This window comes from Mauremys mutica, chromosome 12 (assembly GCF_020497125.1).
Source record: "Mauremys mutica isolate MM-2020 ecotype Southern chromosome 12, ASM2049712v1, whole genome shotgun sequence".
Taxonomy (NCBI): Eukaryota; Metazoa; Chordata; order Testudines; family Geoemydidae; genus Mauremys; species Mauremys mutica.
The window spans coordinates 76,787,637-76,807,849 of NC_059083.1; the positions used below are offsets into that span (position 1 = coordinate 76,787,637).

At 43.4% G+C, this 20,213-nt stretch overlaps 2 protein-coding genes across 7 annotated transcripts in view; one reads left to right on the forward strand and one right to left on the reverse strand.

The window, feature by feature from the left end:
* RGS9 (regulator of G protein signaling 9) overlaps positions 1-12,277 on the reverse strand; it is a 71,244-nt gene extending 58,967 nt beyond the window's left edge. The window contains exons 1-2 of one of the 6 annotated variants that reach the window (XM_044982153.1): positions 11,957-11,978; positions 712-2,468 (exon numbers count right to left, since the gene is read on the reverse strand). In XM_044982153.1, coding sequence (XP_044838088.1) covers positions 712-774 — 63 coding nt within the window. In that variant the 5' untranslated portion in view covers positions 775-2,468; positions 11,957-11,978. The other 5 variants (XM_044982151.1, XM_044982150.1, XM_044982155.1 and 2 more) reach the window with 5 other exon arrangements.
* A 99-nt stretch (positions 12,278-12,376) lies between these two features.
* The window catches only part of GNA13 (G protein subunit alpha 13), a 39,861-nt gene continuing 32,024 nt past the window's right edge, over positions 12,377-20,213 (forward strand). The window contains exons 1-2 of the mRNA XM_044982157.1: positions 12,377-12,733; positions 17,575-17,801. Coding sequence (XP_044838092.1) covers positions 12,451-12,733; positions 17,575-17,801 — 510 coding nt within the window. The 5' untranslated portion in view covers positions 12,377-12,450. The remainder of the gene's footprint in view (positions 12,734-17,574; positions 17,802-20,213) is intronic.

Below are 20,213 nucleotides of genomic sequence, written 5' to 3' on the forward strand. Positions count from 1 at the left end.
GCTGCATGGCAGCCAGACCACAAACCTTTTGGCATGATGTACCTTTGAAAATGTACATTGGCTATATGACATATATAGCAAAGAGTGACTCCTGGGAGGGAAAATAAACCAGATTATGGCTCAAAGCAGAATTAGGGAATCGAACTCTTAGGATAATGATTTTTATCCCAGTGAATGATATAGTTAGAATGGCCCTCAGGGGAAAAAAACAACAACTTTCCAATAGGAGGCATAGTATAAAATTGCATGATTAGCGGAATTAATGTTTTTTGTGGCTGTTTTTAATATACATATTAAGCACCCCCTCCTGCTCAGTTTTAATACAATGCCTCTACGACTCCCATGATGCAAACAGTGCCATGTAACAGGTTGCCTTCCTCTGGAGCCTGCAGAAAACAAGGACACTTGCCTCGAATCCCTCAGTAACAGCAGAGCAGGAAAAAGAGAACTAAAAAGGATTTTGAAACACTTAATAACCAATAAGTCACACAAGTGCCCTTGAAGACGTTTAATTCAACAAACGATTATAAATCATACATAATAACAAAATGCCTCTTAACACTGTACCCGTCCTACTGCCCCCTTGATTAGCCATACAGGCGGCAAATATTTTACAGATGTGTTTAGGGGTCCTAAACAGGGGTTTACAATAGATAGTGATGTTCATGCTATCAGGTAGAATTGCTATTATTTTTTTCAAGACCATGTTACCTTTTTCAGGAATGCCATTCTTGGCCTGTAATGCTGCCCTTGGTCCACCCGTTTGACAGTCATCGTGCCCCACTGAGTCAAGGCAACAGCCACAAAGAAAGCAAACTAAAAACAACAAAACAATTAAAAGCCAGGTTTCTACTCAATTGCAGGGAAGCTGCTGCTGCTGCTGCTGCTGGAAACTGGAGCAGTCCCCAGTCTAGAGACTAAGGACAGCGGTGAGCAAACACTGCTCCGCCACAGCCAATCAACAAGCAGCTCCGAGGACCTGATTTGCATGGCCTACCGGCCTCAGCGCTGCCCCCTTCTCAGCGCTAGGGGGAGCTCGCCTGCACACACAGCGGGAGGAAAGGCTGGGGGGGGGGAGGGGAAGAGGGCGTGTCTTCAGCCAATCAGGTCTTTCCAGAGTCTCAACGTTCCAAACCCTATACATTGTTACATGCTGTGGAATGCCAACTAGTCACCTCAATTTTTGATGATATTTAAAAGGATTTTTTAAAAACTTTGCACCATGTAAAAGAGATGTAATAAAAACTGTCTTTCAATCAACATATTTTGCTGATGTATAGTGATCAGAAGTTGCTTTAAAATACAGTCTAAAAAAATAAATATTTCTGCCCATGGTTAACATTTCATTTCTAAAAAAATAAATCAGCATTTTCAGTTGTTTAATAAAAAGTGCCTTTGCCAACATTTCTGCCTAAGTGTAATAGGAAAGTATTTTTAAAATCAACATTCCTGATGGCGTTTAAATGTAGTAAGTTGCGAAAAAGTCAACATTCTTAGTGTTTACTGGAAAACATTTAAAAATATTTTCTTTGTTTAATAAAATGTTTTACTATTAATAACAAAATGCCACTTTATATTTAGATCGTTTTTCTTATTATTCATGTAGGACTTCTGTATAAACACCATTCCACAGAAAATAAAAAAGACAAGTCCTTGCCTTAAAGAGTTCCCAGCCAAAGGGCCCAATCTGGCTCCAACTGAAGTCAGTGGCCAAATTCCCAGTCAGTTCAGAAGCAAGGTAGGATCCTAAATCAGCCACATACAGGGGACAACAATTAGGTTCTAAGGGCTGCAGCCTAGTGAACACTTAAGCATGTGAGAAACTTTACTCATGTGAGTAGTTTCATTGAGGTCAAGAGATCTAATTATGTGAGTAAAGTTACTCATGTTTAGAAGACTGGAGCTTAAAATCATGAAGGGATAATGTTGATGAAATCAACAGATTTCTAGAGGGCCTGATCCTGTTACAATGCTGAATGTTTTCAACTCCACGGAAGTTAACGGGGTTGATAGAAAGTGATCCTTGCAAGACCAGGCTCTTAGGGCTGTGTCTTAGCTGACCTCAGTAGTAGGTCGCGCCTCAGGAGAGGAAAAGGAAGGAAAGGGACCCAAAAAAGAATGACGCCAGCTGAGTACTTAGGATAAAAGAAAAAGTGCAGAGCAGTGGAGTCAGAGGAACAAAACATGGGGACCCAGGCACAGCCCACTCCGAGATCATGTCATGGGATGCGACCAAGGGAATTCTGCCCAATGCATGCTTGAATAAGCACTCCAAAAAAGGCCCTACAATCACACAGAGTCTCCTCATGATTGAGCTTTCTCCTCCGGGACTGATTGATGGGTGAATGATGTCTGACTGACAGACTGAAATCCTTCATTTATCCAGACAGGTACAATGGAGCAATAGTCATGCAAACTTCCTCATCTCTCCCAAGTGATGCACGTCAGCCCTGATCAGGAGGGACAGCCTCTGTGGGTGAGACAGAGGAGAGACGTTGGTGCTACACGAAAACAATAATTGTGCCAGGTTTCATATCTAATACATTTCATAGAAACACCTGCCATCCATGAGGCCACACACCCCAATACATGCCATACACACACTCACCATAAATGTGCCCATACACTCACATGTGCACTTATCCATACATACAGCACATACACCAAGCACATGCACATTTATACACTCATAGACTTTAAGGTCAGAAGGGACCATTATGATCATCTAGTCTAACCGCCTGCACAATGCAGGTCACAGAATCTCACCTACCCACTCCTGTATCAAACCTGTGTCTGAGCCACTGAAGTCCTCAAATCATGGTTTAAAGACTTCAAGGTGCAGAGAATCTTCCAGCAAGTGACCCATCATAGACACAATCACTCACACCATGCCATGTGTGCATACACCCACATCCACACTGCAAAAGCATGTACATATCACACACATTAATGAATACACTATGCACACACTCCTTTGCATGCACTCACATACATGCTTCACCCCCACATACATATCATACATGCAAGTGCCAACACACCATACATGTGGATGCACCCACAAAGAGACCAAGCACTTACATACACTATACACATATATGCACACCAAACAGATGCACATGTAAACTACACTACAGTCAAACACATCTCAGCGATATATTTTCATGGCACTCTCAGCATTACACTCTTTTGTGATTTCCATGACATCACGGCTCCTACACTTCAGTAAAGTACATTGGCTCTGAACTCATTGCAATGTTGTCTCTCCACTAACAGCCTAAAGGCACTAATGACCTCCTCAGTTGCATGGCAGCTCTTCGGAAGCATCTGAACGAGCAGGCTTTCCTCCCATATCCTGTCTCTACTCATGAAGATTCCCATGTGAACTGCCTCCCTTTGGCAGCTCTCCCAACCATATGACAGTCAGTACACTTGCTTTACAGGTGTTTTTCCTCTGGAATTCTCTGCTTCCTGCTGCTGCGTGATTTAATGAGTATTAATGACATTTGTAGTTCTGCCTGTGAATGCCAGGGGAAGTAGATCTCGGACTTCAGGGCATTAGCTGATTGTCATGGGGTTCGGGAGGGATTTTTTTCACCTATTTTCATCCTCTCACGATTGAATTGTCTCATTGTTGTTTTTCCGAAAGGAGTTCATCTACTGGAAATCCTCATCAGTTGACAAAAGGACAGAAAATCTAGCAGCACAGAAATCTCCTGAGGGCAATCAGCAGGAGAAGCAAAGCACTTAGAGTAGACTCATGCCTGGTCTACACCTAAAACTTAGGTCAACCTAGCTACACTGCGAAATTTCACACCCTGTGTGATATAATTAGGTCGACCTAACTCCTGGTGTAGACGCAGCTAGGGAGATGAAAAAATTCTTCCGTCGACCAAGCTACCGCCTTTCGGAGAAGTGGATTACCTACACCGATGCAAAAACTCCTTCCGTCGATGTAGGAAGCATCTACACTACAGCTCTACTGCTTTAGCACCATGCCTGTGCCACTCCAGCCGCTACAGTGCAGACATGCCCTAGGTGAAGGGGAAGAGTAGTGAAGAGAGCGGTGTTGCCTAAGCCACGCCCCCTTAAGTGACTTAGGTGCCTACTTCTGGCCCAGAGGGAGGCATCGGTCTCTGTTTGGGATTCCGAGCTGTGAACCCTCTTCTGGGACTAGGCACCTAAGCTGCCAGTTCCCCTCTTGTAATGTTTAGCCCCACGGCTAGAGAACGTACCCTGGATTTGGAAGACTGGGGTTTAATTCCCCCCTCTGCTTCACGCGGAGAAGAGATTTGAAACTTGGGTATCCCTCCTCCCACGTGAGTGCCCTAACCACTAAGCTATGGGGTATTCTGGACCATGTCTCTTTCAACCTCCTGTTGAAGCTGTTCCACTGTAGATAAATAATTAAATGTTAATTGGCTCAGAGGAATTGGAACCTCCCCCTTCCCTCCATGCCCTGGTGAGGCCACCAGGAGCAAGACAAGAAGTAATCGGTTTAGTTAGCAGCAAGGGAGAGTTACGCTGGATATTAGGAAAAACTGTCTAACTCTACGGACAGTTCAGCTCTGGAACAGCTCTGGAGTTTGTGGAATCCTCATCACTGGAGATTTTAAAGGACAGACTAGACAAACATTTGTCAGGAATGGTCTTCTAGGCCTACTGACTCCTGCCTCGGTGCAGCAGGACTGCCTGAGATCCCTTCCAGCCCTACGTTTCTATGATTTCACACCATTAAGTGCTGATCTAAGGTCCCACTGAGGGACACAACTATCCTACTAAAGAGTTCACATTTGAAAACTGGGCCCATACGTAGCAGGAGTTCCCAAACCGGTCTGCAGATTTGCTCTGTTCCAGCAGAGACATTTCCTCACCTCACAGAAACCCAGCCCAGGACTGTTTCAGGGTTTCTAGAAGTTTTCTGATTGGTGAAACTAAAATCTACATGCATCTCTGTGCCCCCCTGCATGGTTGCTTCATGTCTTCATTTGTCAGGAGCAGGGGCGGCTCTAGCCATTTCACCGCCTCAAGCATGGCGGCATGCCGCGGGGGGGCGTTCTGCCGGTCGCCGGTCCCGTGGCTGCGGGAGGTCCACCAGAGCCGCCTGCCGCCCTCCCAGCGACCGGCACAGCGCCCCCCGTGGCTTGCCGCCCCAAGCACGCGCTTGGCTTGCTGGGGCCTGGAGCCGCCCCTGGTCAGGAGTCTCTGGTGTAAATTCAGCTGAGTTCAGCTTTGCAAATGACACCAAAGTCAGAGAGGTAGCAAGCACACAAGAGGTCAGAGATGAACTGCAAGGAGACCTGTTGGGATTACAGCACTGTGGGCTGCAGGCAACATGAAGAGTTTCGATACTAATTATGGAGGAAGGCTAGTGACTCCATAGTTAAGGTTGCAATTTGAAGTCCAATTTAAATGTAAGGGCCTAAAACTAGGGAGAGGAAATAAACTACTTACGCACCAAACCATTCTCTTGATTAGGCATCAACAGATAATGATATTTCCTACCTTACATTATTAAATGATGACACAATTACTCAACCGCCATTAGATCCAACTCCTTATAAAACATGTGCTTCAAAATCAGCATATGAAGAAGCACCCTGAGGAGGCTGGAGCATCCAAAGAATAGAGCCAAAATCAGGAATGGATTCAGGGCTCCATGCTGTGAGTCAGAAAAGTCTGGGCACCTCACCGAAAAGCTGCTCTTCATTTGCGGGCCAGAAAGGTTGCCTTGCTGAAGCAGAATCATCAGAAGCAGACACCTGGCTGTCCTCTTAGATCAGGTGTAAAGTGGCAGTTAACTACCAAAGACTAGAGAGCAACAAATCAGTAAATCCTGGCCTGTGGTGGCTGGGTAGATTCCGAGTTTCCTTGATTTGATTTTGTGTGTGAGTTTGTTGGGACTTGGGCATGAAAACAAGGGGCTAAAACCACTGGAGGGAGCCAGGCAGAATTAAGGCAGGAACTGTGCAAAATTTCCTTCCCACTGATTGATTTCTGCTGATTTCCTTCCCATTCATTGATTTCTGCCAATGAACGTCAGTACTGACCTGCTGCACCCCTGCAAATTCAGTCGAGAGACATACTCACTGGGGAAATCACTTTCTCTCCTTGTGTCTCAATTTTATAATGGAGCCTGTTATATTTATGTAGTTATGTGCCTCATAAGAGTGTTGGGAAGCTACATTTATTAGGGCCAGATTTTGCCCTGCTGGTCTACAGATCCCTGAGTAGCAGTGGCAACTGCAGATCCTGGACTCGCCAGGGCCCACAAACTGTTTCCTCTGTGTGTCCACCAACGTGCCACAAGATACCACCACTTCCTCATCTCTTTTTGTCGAGGAGAGGGCAGAATGCGGCTACAGAGACAGTACAGTTTGCTAGATGCCAGGAGGCAGAATAATGCAGAGAATCCTGCCTGGGGTGAATAACTGCACACCATACCCTATGAGGCACCATGCCTTAACGACAAAATTGAATCCTTAATGATTGAAAAATGCTCTAGATCTTCAGACAAAATGTATAATAATAAAAACTCCACAGCAGCTTAATCCAATAAAATGCCAGGGAAAGATCTCATCAGAACCTAACTTTGTGTCATTGTCCTGATGTTAAAGTGCATTGAAATTAAAATCAATCTCAACAAATCTGTTCAGTCTATTCACATCCAGCTAGTCAATTCTCCTTGCTGTCTCCCCTCTGAATGAATAGTACAATGTTTGAAAGAGGAACTCTTTTTAATTCTGTTTTTTTAAGAACAAAGTATTTGTTTTTGGTTCATAAATCACAGTTTGCAACACCAAAAGCATGCAATGTGTGACCCCCTTCTTATCTGAGGAACTGAGGGATAGTAGAAATGAAGCAAGTAGAATGATATTGTAAGCATGTCAAGCATATATTTCAGACTGAATTTCATTACCTAGCTTTTTCACCAGTACATCTCAAAGTTCTTTATGAAGGAGGACAGTATCATTATCCCCATTTTACAGATGGGAAGACTGAGGCATAGAGAAGTAAGCAATTTACCCAAGCAGTCAAGGGAAAAGTTAGGACCAGAACTCACACCGCCGCTGTTCCAGACTAGGTCTTGATCTGCTAGGCCATAGTGCAGAAATGAAGATGCTTCTACAGCAGCAACATAAAATCTCCGAGCAGGAAGGGGCTGTGCTTGTCTATTTCCATTCTCCCCTGGCAGGAGTAGTGAATTAGCTTTGGTGCTGGCATAAGTGGGCACAGCGCCTGCTGACTTCACTGGGAATTGTGCCTGCCTAACAAAGGCTGAATGTAAAATCTCACTGAAACACACACATTGCAACAAACAAAGCAAAAACAAATCATTCATTCCAACAGGGAGAGGCTTTAAAAGTGATTTGGAAATAGACACAAAAGGATGGAGTTTCCATCGGATGAGTGGGATTTGGCAGGTCTGGGAGGCACGTAGTAATGAAGGCACAGAACTCACTCAGTGGCGGTAATGGGGTCATGGTAAAATCCCTCCTTGGACTGGACATTGCATAAAGCCTTATCTACATGGGAAAGATTTGAATCTAAGGTGTGAATTTAAACTGGTATTGTTATACACCCCCCCTTGTAAACACTTTTATTCCAGTTTAAGAGAGAGAGAGAGAGTGTGTGTGTGTGTGTGTGTGTGTATAATATCTCTATTTATATAACCACATAATTGGTAAAACTTTCCCATAGACAAGGCCTAAAGCTTCATTTCAAGGAGACAGAGAAGCAAACAAGCTGGTGGGGGAGTTGTTATGCCAAATGGTGTAGGAAGAGACTTGAGTAGCTAGGGAGTTTTCACCCCTGGTAGTAAAAACAATGGTCCAGTTAAAGTCCTCTGAACAAAAAGTAAAACCTTGGAATGTATTTATCATGCACTCTCCTCTGAAGTGCAACAACAGATAGGAGTTTTTGGAACATGACATTAGAATGAGTAATCCGAGGAGGCTCAGGCTTCCGTTGTGATGTTTACACAAGGATGGGGATGGGAGGGAAACAAAGAGGAAATGAAACATTTCGTTCTTTTATTAGCATTTTATCAAAAATGGAGAAAGGGCTTTAACATCTTTAAGACTTGGTTATTAGCTCATATTACAGGAATGGTCCCCATTTACGGATGGAAACCCTACAACTGCTAAGTGGAGTGGTTAGTATAGGCTCAAGGGTGTGCAGAGTTTGCAATCACATATTTGATCTGCCTCAGCTTTGGTCATGGTCATTTTTGTTTATCATCTGTACATCACAATGGGAATTTAAGCTAACCTACCAATGTATGGCCAGTTCCTCGGGTAATTGCTACTACTCAATTGACTTGGAGATATAACAGCTTTACATCAGCTGAAGATCTGGCCCAAAAGGTTAAAGGGCAAAAAGGTCAGTCATCTTTTTCTTACAGTTTCACTAGTGGCATATTTTGGGTCATATTGCTCAAACATACACACAAAAGTAATATTGTTAAAATGCATGCACACACTGGTCAATCACACACCAACAAAACAAAACCTGAGCTACATGGTGCCATTTTTACAGTTACTTGTCATTTTTGGATCAGTCATATTCCTTAAAGGCGCACACACATACAAAACACATCACAGTAAAACAAACACATGGGTCATCTAACTCAGACACATGCAAGTGCACACGCATACACAGCTCACATCACTCAGACATGGTCATATATGGATCATTTTACAGAAACCTAATCACTGATTATATCAAACATTCCTTTTCTCTATCCTTTCCCCATTCCCTAATCCCTAACTTGGGTATCCAGCACTTTTTCCTCTTTCAATACTTTCCTCCCTTTTGTTCTCTTGATAATATTTTAAGTTCAGAAAAGAAAAAAAAGCGGTGTGTGGGGGGGAGAAATGGTTGTGGAAATTATGACTCAACTTTCATGTGGGGAAACTTTGGCAGTTTATTGGAAAAACTATTTCCTTTAAATCAATACTTAAAAGTATCAAAGTTCACATTCTAGAATACTGGGTATGGTTTGTCCAGAAGTCTTGCAGTGAGTTTATCAGGGTTAGATTCCGTAAGTACTAGATTTTATCGGTAAATGTCGGTAAACATTGTCCAAAGAGCCATGAATTTGCGGGGCCTACTTTTCTGAGTGCTCCTTTTGAGCCTGCTGGTAAACAGCACAGAGAGACAAGAAAGGGGTAGAAGCAGGCGAGGAAAATCACGGTTGCCCAGCAGAGCAAGATAACAAAAAACCCCTTCTGGAGAAAGGGAAATGAGTATAAGGCACTATGATCAAAAGAAGTTAGGTTTCTAACTTCTACTGAGGCTCCTAACTTCTATGGAAATCTTTGGAGGATTCAGCCCTTACTGTCTGTCAGGCAAGCTACTGACCTGCACTTAAAAATCTTGTATTCATTTTTAAACGAAGATGGTTGAGCCAGAGTCCCCAGGTCTGAAAGTCACAACTGCCACAGTGTATCCCCTGCACATGTAACAGCAATATCATCCTCCCGATCTGATTTTCCCCTCGCCAGAATGAATTACCATCTCATAGATGAGAATTTACTCGGAGGGGAAATAGAAATCATTGTTTTAACAATAAAACAAGCAATTCAAGCCTGCTCCCCAATTCCGTCAGTGAGAAGAACCAGGCCTCTGACACTACCCTTCCAGCGGGATCTCACAGACTGTTTCACTCTCTGTCTAGTTCTCCATGGTTCTGTTGGTTTCATCATTTTCCTTCCTCTCTCGCTTTGCATCACTTCACTTTCCCATGCCTCACCCTGTGTTCTTCTCACACAGTCATTCCTACAGTCTTTTGGCTGTTCCTCACTGCCTGTTCCCCGACTCCCTGTCCTGCTCCAGGAGGTCAAACTTCTTTCAGTCTCCTTCTCTCTCCAGCTGCCCACTCCCAGCTGACCAGTTCTGACTGTCACCATCCAATTGTCCATTTCCAGCAGTCACTCTCAGCTCCCCAGACCCTACTGACATTCCCAGTCCCAACTGTCAGTCACTTCACATTTCCAGCTGTCCACTTCCCAACTGCCAGGAAAGCCTCCAAAGCCTTCTAATCACGATATTGCTCCTCTTCTTTTATCAAAGTGACTGTCACAGACTGAGAACATCCCAGAATATTGTGGACAAAGCTGAATTTGGCCCACAGTGTTTTGAAATCATGCTCCTTCAAACCATCACAGACGAAGAGCTGCCCTGCATATTGTGTTTAAATGCTTGAGAGATTTGCATTTACAGATACAAATAAATGCCTGAATTGTTCCATCATCAGTTTGATGTACACACTTCCATAGGTGCTGGAACTAGGGATTCTGGCACACCCCCTGGCTTGAAGTGCTTTCCCTCATATACTGGGTTTACAGTTTGGTTTAATGGCTCTCAGTACCCCTACTATACAAATTGTTCCAGCACCCCGTACACTTCTGCTTCTAATTATCCCCATTCCTTAATTAATTGCCTATTCATGAGTGATACCACCTGCTTCACTATGCCTACGCAAACACACCGTGCAAGATTCCCTGGACAATTATGTTCCCTTTGCTCTGGCCTGAGAGAGTGACAATTAATTGTATCTCCCCAGCAGGAATAGAGTTGATGTAGTGGCTCCTACATCATTTCCTTCATGTGTAAGAAAGGTCAGAGCATGTTTTTCTATGATTATCCTGAGCTGGTGGACAGTCCCACCCAAGATGCTCTAACCCAGGGGTAGGCAACCTATGGCACATGTGCCAAAGGCAGCACGCAAGCTGATTTTCAGTGGCACTCACACTGCCTGGGTCCTGGCCACCAGTCCCGGGGGCTCTGCATTTTAATTTAATTTAAATGAAGCTTCTTAAACATTTTAGAAACCTATTTACTTTACATACAACAATAGTTTAGTTATATATTATAGACTTATAGAAAGAGACCTTCTAAAAACGTTAAAATGTATTGCTGGCACACGAAACCTTAAATTAGAGTGAATAAATGAAGACTCAGCTCACCACTTCTGAAAGTTTGCCGACCCCTGCTCTAACCTTTAGCAAGACCAGACTTGGGGAAAGGGAAAGCTGAGCAAAGTGACTTGCTCCCTAGTAGCCTTTCTTCTGCTGCATCAACCGGATCTCAGCTGCAACAGAAAATCTGGCCACTTATTTTATTGTAGTAGTTATGATCCAAAAAGTGACTGTAAAAACGGCAGCCTCTTACTCCACAGATCTGGTGTCTCTGTGTTAATCGACTTACTTTACTTAGTAAACTAAATTGATTCATGTTTAGTCCTATAAGATGTGTTAGATCTGAACCACTAAAGCGGGACTGGTATACATTTTGGTCTGGCTAATGTAACTGCAACAGAATTGCCAGATAAGATGTATTTGCAAAATATTTATTATTACTGAAATGTGTGGACAGAACCCATTTTGACATTCTGATTCCAGGCTGAATTTGCAGTAGTGGATGTTTGAAAAAAAAAAATCTTACTTGTAAATTAAAGATGTATAATATGGGATCACAGAGAGACCAAAAAACAAAAGTAAACAGGAAAAAAAATGGAGCCACATGATGCCATTTTTCCAATGACTAGTCTCTATTTGGATCAAAACGTTAGAAACTGCCCCACCCCACAAAAAGTCCACGTTTTGAGTCTTTCCAAGCCCCAAATGACACGCTTACTACAGCAGCAAAGTTACCACGAAAGGGCAGCAGAATCTGGTAAAACAAGAGAAGGGTGAGTGTGCAGTCAGGCCTTGGGAGAGACCTGGGGGGCTCGGTGTCCCAGGAGTCCCAGTGACAGACAGTGCAGAAGCCCGCCCCGAGCTCCGCTGTGGGTACAATGGTCCCCTCGGCCCCCAATCTCCCTCATCAGCCCTGGGCACACCTGTGCCTGCACGACTGTCCGTGGGTGCACAGACGTGTCAGAGCAGGCGTGTGCAAATCCACACGTGCGTGCACGGCTAGGTCTGTGTGGCTGCCACACAGGTGCACTGAGTACCTACGCTTAGCAGCCCCGCCTGTGTGGGGGCCCTGCCCTGCTCGTACCCTGCGCGTGCCACGGGACGCGGGCCCGGGGTGTCACGTTGCACGCGCGAGCGGAGTACGCACGCGCAGACAGAGGCGCGCGGCCGGCCGCTGTTTAAGGCGGACTCGCCCCCAAATACCCTGGATCTCGCGACATCCTGCGACGACGTTAGCCCCGCCCAGGTACACACAGGCGAAACCCAATAGGCGGCAAAGCCGCCACGTGACGGCGCTGGGTCGCCGAGGGGAAGGCGAATCATGTGACGAAGGGCAGGCGGCGGCGGATAGGGCAGCCCAGTCACGCGGCGGGTGTGAGGGGAGGCCCGCCCCCGCGGTCACGTGTCTCTTTCCGGGCGGCGGCAGCTGCCGCCGCCTGCGAGGCGCATGCGCAGGCGTCCGCGCCGAGGGGAGCGCTGGGCTGCAGCAGCTGCGGCGCGCGGCGGCCGCTCCCTGGCAGTGCTCGCTAAGATGGCGGACTTCCTGCCGTCCCGCTCCGCGCTGTCGGGCTGCTTCCCCGGCTGCCTGCTGACCAGCACCGAGGCCGAGCAGCAGCGCAAGTCCAAGGAGATCGACAAGTGCCTGAACCGCGAGAAGACCTACGTGAAGCGCCTCGTCAAGATCCTCCTGCTGGGCGCGGGCGAGAGCGGCAAGTCCACCTTCCTCAAGCAGATGCGGATCATCCACGGGCAGGACTGGGACCGCACGGCCCGCGAGGAGTTCCGCGCCACCATCTACAGCAACGTGATCAAAGGTGGGCGCCGGGCCGGGCCCCGCCGCGGCCGCTGGGCTTGTCGGGGCCGGGGTAGGGGGCGGGGCCGGGGGCCGGCGACTGGCCTCCCGGGACGCTGGCCTGGTGTCGACAGTAGCGTCAGATGGCGGGAGGGGGAAGGTCTGAGGGGCGGCCGCGGGGGGAGTGGGCGCTGGGGTATGGTCGTGGGGGGGGGGGACCGAGAGGGGGGTCTGGCCCGCAGGTGAGGGAGGTATAGGGGAAGGGGGGACGATCCGGGAGAGGTGAGAGCGCGTTGTGGTGGGGGGGGGAGCCGTAGTAATTGGTCTCCAGGTGTGGGGGGGAGAGAGCGCGCGGGGCTGTGCCGAGGGCGTGTTGCCGGGGGGGGGGGGGGGAGAGAGAGAAAGCATGGGCGGGTCTGGACCCTGAGGGAGGAAGGTGGGGGTAAGAGAGGATGGTGTGGGGAGGCGTGGCCTCAGGGAGGGGGGGCCTTGAAAGCACGAGGTGTGTGGGGGGCAAGAGAGTATGGATCGTGGGGGGACATAGCCGGGGCGGGGGGGGGGGAATGAGAGTGGGGCGGGGGAGGTAGGGAGTGGGTGGGGCACAGAAACCCCTCCTCCTCCTCCTCCTCCACTAGACTATTACCTTCCTCAGATGTGTCCAAGGAGCAGCCCTGTCTCTTACCGTCCGATCATTTTCTGCCTGATCGGCTTGGTTTTATTTCAATCACTTCACACTTTTATACAACCCAGCACTAGTTTATGTAATAACCACTGAGGGGAGAGTCTCCGAACTGGCGGGCCACCCTACAGGAAGTAGAGGTAGTCTGGGCTGCAACCAGTGACACTCTCTGATGCGAGGTTCGATATTGAGGGATTCTAGCTTATCGTGCAGTATTTTCCTAGCTTTATTCATGCAAAACGCATACACAAAAATTTCATTCAGACAGATTTCAGCCTCACCACTTCCTAGTAAGGTGTCCCAGTGTGATAAGTCATGGAAAGGAGGAAACAGTGCACTTGAAAGTTTATATATACATATACATATCTATATCTATCTATATAAAGAGACGTGTCCTGTGTTTGTGGAGAGGGATTTGCATATCAAATTGATTTAGTAGAAGCTGCATTGCTGTAAATGTGGAAACTTAAACTGACCTAGTTGTTAAGAGAAGCCCACATACTCATCCCATTCTGTGCCCCCTCCAGAGCCAGAGTGCCATAACTGAGATGTGCATGTGACTTAAATGAGTGTGTCCGATGATTGCTGTCATCCTTTTATTTTTTTCTTACCCCAGCCCCTCTAAATTTTTATCTTCATCTCATTTTCAGATTAGACTATAAAGTTTTCAAGGCAGACACCAGGGATAAGATTTTCAAAATATATAAGTGATATAGGAGTCTTAAATTCCATTTTCAAAGTGTGCCTGTGATTTAGGAGTTAAGTTCCATTGACTTTCAGTAAAACTAGACTATGTCTAAAAGTCACCTTTGAAAAAGGGACCTAGACTCCTAAAATAATTACTCAGTTGAAAATTTTACCCCTAGTCTTTGTTCCATCAATTGCCTAGTATGTGTTCAGGAGCTGCAAAAAACTAAATAATAATGCTTTTCCTTACCCTGAGCAAATATGTATTGGGCAGATGCTCGGGGCAGAGTTCTATTTGTAAATTCAGGTGGTTCTACTGCTGTAAAACAGTATGCAAATAAGGATTGCAGATGAATGTTCTAATACTTTAATTTTCTTCCATTTGCCAATCCGGAAGGTATGGTTAAGTATTACCTGAAGAGAATGAACATTTTAAAAATAGTTTGTATATCACCCTCATAAGAAAAATGTCTAATTTTATCATAAAAGTGGTTCTCACATCAAGATATTTTGATCCCATGTGCCTGTCCTGTACTTGCGTCACCATGCTGATTTCCTCTTTTCATACTTTCTCCTATCTATCAGTAAATCTAATGGTAGCATAATCCCTCAGTCGTTATTTTTTTCTACTGCTGCGTAGATGGATTTTAAAAGGTCAAATATTAAACTAGTTTAAATTGCTTAATTAACTTTTCTTCTCTAAGAATTCATCAGAGTAAAAAGTAAGAGTAGGGAAATACTGTATGTATAATGGTACTAAACATGATTAGTTATTGTGTACATTTAATCAAATCAGAGTATCTTTAAAAACAGAAATTTACATTTTATAAAGTGTTGATTAATGTCACATTGGTAAACGTGTTGACTAACTGTATCCCTGAAATCTATAATCTCAGTGTTTCTACTGTCTTTAGGCATAAAGGAGGTTTTGGAACAAATTGATACATTAAACTTTAATAAGTCACCAGGAGCAAATGGTATTCACCCAAGAGTTCTGAAGGAACTCAGATGTAAACAATATATACCACAATTAGTAGTTTATAATGTCACATCAGCCTCACATGACTGGAGGATAGGTAATGTAATGCCAATTTTAAAAAAAGGCTACAAAGGCGACCCTGGCAATTAAAGACCTGTAAGCCTAACTTCAGTACCAGATATACTGGCTCTAGTAAAGAACAGAATTATCAGATATATAGATGACTCTTCCTCAACATATTGTGTTCATCACGGCTTTTGTAAAGGGAAATCATATTTCACCAATCTATTAGAATTCTTGAAGGGAGTCAAAAAGCATATGGACAAGAGTGATCAAGTTGATATCATGTCCTTGGATTTTTCAGAAAGCCTTTGACAATGTTCCATACCAAAGGCTCTCAAGCAAAGTAATTTGTCATGAGATGAGGGAAGGTCCTCTCAGGATCAATAACTGGCTAAAAGATAGGAAACAAAGGGTAGGTATAAATGGTCACTTTTCACAATGGACATAGGTAAATAGTGGGGACCCTCAAGGATCTGTACTGGGACCAATGCTGTTCAACATATTCATAAATTATCTGAAAAAGGGAGCAAACGGTGAGGTGGCAAAATTTGCAGATTATACAAATTTACTCAAGATAGTTCCATCCAAAGCTGACTGCAGAGAGTTACAAAGCGATCTCATTAAACTGGGTTACTGGGCAAGAAAGTGCAGATGAAATTTAGTTTTGAGTACAAAGTAATGTGTGGTGGAAAACATAATCCCAATTATACGTAGAAAATGATAAGATCTATCTTACTGGTTATCATTCAAGGAAGAGATCTTGGAGTCCTCATGGTTAGGTCTCTGAAAACATCTGTACAGCAGCAATCAAAAAAACTAACAATGTTAGGAACCATTAGGAAAGAGATAAGACACAGTATCACATAATGCCACTGTATAAATCCATGGTACCCTGACACCTTGAATACTGCATGCAGATCTGGTTGCCTGATCTCAAAAAATGTATTGGAACTGGAAAAAGTACACAGAAGGACAACAGAAATTATTAGGGCTATCGAACAGCTTCCATATTGGGACTGTTCAGTTTGGAAAAGAGCCAACCGAGGAAGGATGCAATAGAGGTCTATAAAATCATGAATGGTGTGGAGAAAATGAATAAGGACATATTATTTACCTCTTCACATAACACAAGAACCAAAGGTCACCCAGTGAAATTAATAGTCAGCAGGTTTAAAACAAGCATAAGGAAGTACTTCTTAACACAGCCCACAGTTAACCTGTAGAACTCCTTTCCAGTGGATGTTGTGAAGGCCAAAAGTATAACTGGGTACAAAAAAGAATTAGATAAATTCATGGAGGATAGTATCAGAGGGGTAACTGTGTTAGTCTGGATCTGTAAAAAGCAACAAAGAGTCCTGTGGCACCTTATAGACTAACAGATGTATTGGAGCATAAGCTTTTGTGGGTGAATACCCACTTTGTCAAGATAGGAGGATAGGTCCATCAGTGGCTGTTAGCTAAGATGATGAGCGATGAAACCCCATGCTCTGGGTGTCCCTAACCCTCAGACTTTCAGAATCTGGAACTGGACAACAGAGGGTGGATTATTGTTCTGTTTCTTCTGATAATTGTTCTGTTCTTTCTCTCCAAAGCATCTGACATTCGCCACTGTTGCAAGACAAGATATTGGCCTATATGGGCCATTGGTCTGACCCGTATGGCCGTTCTTAGGTTCTTATCTACCAAGTGTATTACAATATATGGAAACAAGGAGATGCCTTAAAGCAGGATACTAGAGACTTCATTGTATTCTGAAATGGTGCTTAGCATAACTAACTTATAGGCCTGAAATCTTGGGCTCTTGCCAGGTAAAGTCAACTGCCATAACTGGCTTCAGAATTTTGACAAGTGACAAATAGGCCTTGTAAAGTGATAAAGTGGGTTAAGTAATATCTTTTACTGGACCAACTTCTGTTAGTGAGAGAGACAAGCTTTAAAGCTTATACAGAGCTCTTTTTCAGGTCTGGGAAACTAACTCCGTGTCTCTTGTCTCTCTCTGACAGAAGTTGGCCCAATAAAAGAGGGTTACCTCACCCAAGTTGTCTCTAATATCCCGGGACCAACATGGCTACAATGCTGCATACAAATAGGTTTTGTGACATTTTTCATTTGCCAGCTTAGATTGCTTACTCTGTCGTTTAGAATATTATTTACAATCCATACTAGTCATAATACAAGATAAAAAAAATCCTGGTAATAGGAACCTTACAGTATTGCTGGTTCTGTTCTTCATAAGGATCTTAATATCTGCAATCAGAAAATTGACAGCTGTCATATTATCCTGAGATACAGAGCATTAATAGCTAGGATCCCAGCCCTGGAAATATTTACACATAATGCATACGGTTACATGTGTGTTTAAGTCTTTGCAGGTTCAGGGCCTAGTGTAATGACTAGACATAGCAGATATTGGAAGTATCTAATCATGGCACTTTCCCATTTTTTTTTCTCCAAGGTGTGAGAGTCCTCGTAGATGCTCGAGAGAAACTTCATATTCCCTGGGGAGATCCTGACAACCAGAATAATGGGGATAAGATGATGGCTTTTGATACTCGGTCAACAATGGTGGCACAAGGGATGGTGGAGACTCAGGTTTTTTTACAGTACCTTCCAGCAATAAAATCACTGTGGGCAGATAATGGAATCCAGCATGCCTATGACAGACGCAGAGAATTCCAACTGGTAAGCTGTGGCTTTCTTAATACCGTCAATGACATCTGTATGATGCATTGTTCCTGTATCATTTTTCAGTAAACACTAATTTAAATCTGCCTCCTTCAGGCTGTTATCATTGACGTATATCATGAGGCCTACCTAAAATACTAGCCCATGGAATTGCAGACTAGTTATAGCTTTTACTTTTAACCAAGAAAGCTAGATTGAGCTGAAACAAAACATAAGGAAGTATTAGTCCCCACTTGGCGGATGAGAGAGGTGAAGTTCAGTAAGGTTGACTTGCTGTCATGCTCTGAGTCTGTAGCAGACCTAGTAATTGAATCTAGATGGTTTGTCTCATTCCAGTGCCTTAACTGCAAGACCATTCTTCCTCTTTGGTGTATTGAAACTTTTTTTAAATGATGTGGAGGGGAGAATTAATATCTAGTATTTTATGTGATTATTCTTCCTTTTTTAAAAAAAAGTGGTTATACACTTGATTTTTATTAGAAAAAGGGTTTTTAAACTACTCTCTTCTCTATTCCAATCTGAGCAATCTTGCAAGCATTCCCTCTGCATTTCCTGATTCATTTCATGTGTGTTGTTTTCATGTGATCACCTATTTTGTTGAAGTTCAGTTGGAGATATGGACTTCTAGTTGACTAGCTTGATTCTAGGATGGGTAGGTGTTTGTGTGGGATGGCAAAAGAAACACAGGGTGATAACCCATTGGAAGTTGCATTTTTAATGTAAGTGATATGGAAAAGAGATACAAGATGACAATTTTTTGTGTCTTTAAGCGAGGAAAAGCCTAGTTCTGACTGAAAATCAAACTCTAGCATATAACAACTTTAAGGTGATTTTCCTAAATAGTGGAAGTTCTGATATAACTTGCAAATAAAAATTGTGCATTTGTAACCTTGATCCCTTCTAAAATACTTTTTAGTATGTAGGTGAATTTGCCTAGTTTTGCATGCTTAGTAACAATGGGCTTCCATGTCTTCACTTGCTAAGTAATAACTGTGTAGTTGAGATTGCACTGTGTATCCCGTGTAATTCTCTGATTCGTTTTGACTTCAGGGGATTTGGATTTTCAGATTCACTACACATTATGTAAGTAGTTGACAATGCATACTCACTAGACACCAAGTTTAAGGACTAGACAATTTTTTTTACTCTCTCAGCCAAATTTAACCTTTCCTCTCCCTCTTTGATTAAAAAATAAATAAAAATCAAAATTTAAGCTCAGACATCTGTAAAATTTGACTTTTAAAAGTTCCCTCAACACTAAAATGAGAGAGCTAGATGGAACTTTTATCAGGGCGATAAATTTATCAGAACCATAATTCCACTGTGTAGTTTTAGAAGGGACATTTGGAATATATAATACTTTAAATTGCAAGCACGATTTGATTTTTGCTCATCTCTAGTGGAATAAATTTAGAGGAGAGAAGATATGTTAACCCATCAATTTCATTCATTTACACCAAGTTTCTCTTGTTACTATTGTGCTTTTTAAGTATTTGCTTTTTGTATTGTATTGGTTTGTATATAAAAAGTTAAACCACTTCAGTATTGGATACAGGAACTCTATATTTAACTCTTTATTAGTATATCTCAGGTGACAAAGTTCTGCTACCTACATTGATATTGTGAAACAAAATGAAAATTCAAAGTTAAAGCTGATGCTGTTGGACTAGCCTGTGACAGTGAACTGTTGCAGTACATAGGGATGTCAGAGCTTGCACTCTTTGGCCACTACTGTAGGTAGATTAAGGCTAACATTTTCTTAACTTGATTTTTCACTTGCAGTCTTGTTACAATTTAAAATACACAAACCTAGGTTGTTAATTTCATAGTCTTACCTCAAATATGGGGGTTATTTTTATGAGCAATAGACCATGATGTCTTCTAAGCTTTTATGGGCTATTGTATACACTGATTTAACATAAGCTGTGTGAATACTCTTGTTTGTATGTATGTATGTATTGGCCTGAAGCTAGATTGGCTTCCAGAGAATGTAAATTGGGTGAGTATTCAGGCAGTATGAATATTGTGGACCAGCTTAGTAGTGATACTATATGAGACTAATTCCTGGCAAACATGCTGCCTGTGTTAACAAATGTTGGATTGTTGCTGAGGCAAGTGTGATTGGCTGTAAAGGGAGTCTGGTCCAGCAAAGGAAGTTGAAGTGAAACATGGCTTTGTCTTCAGAAAGAATTATAAAGGAGTAGACGTTTTCCCAGTGCTCAGGATTCTCTTCTGGTGTGGAGATGATATTCCTGATAAAGTATTTACTATGGATGACACAGCCGTCTTTAAAAAAAAAAAAAAAGTTTTTAATGAATATGCTCAGTCCTTTAGATCAAATAGTTCATCTTGAAAACCTTTCATGGAAAATCTTTTCATTAGTCACACTTGGTGTTTTTAATCAGTCTT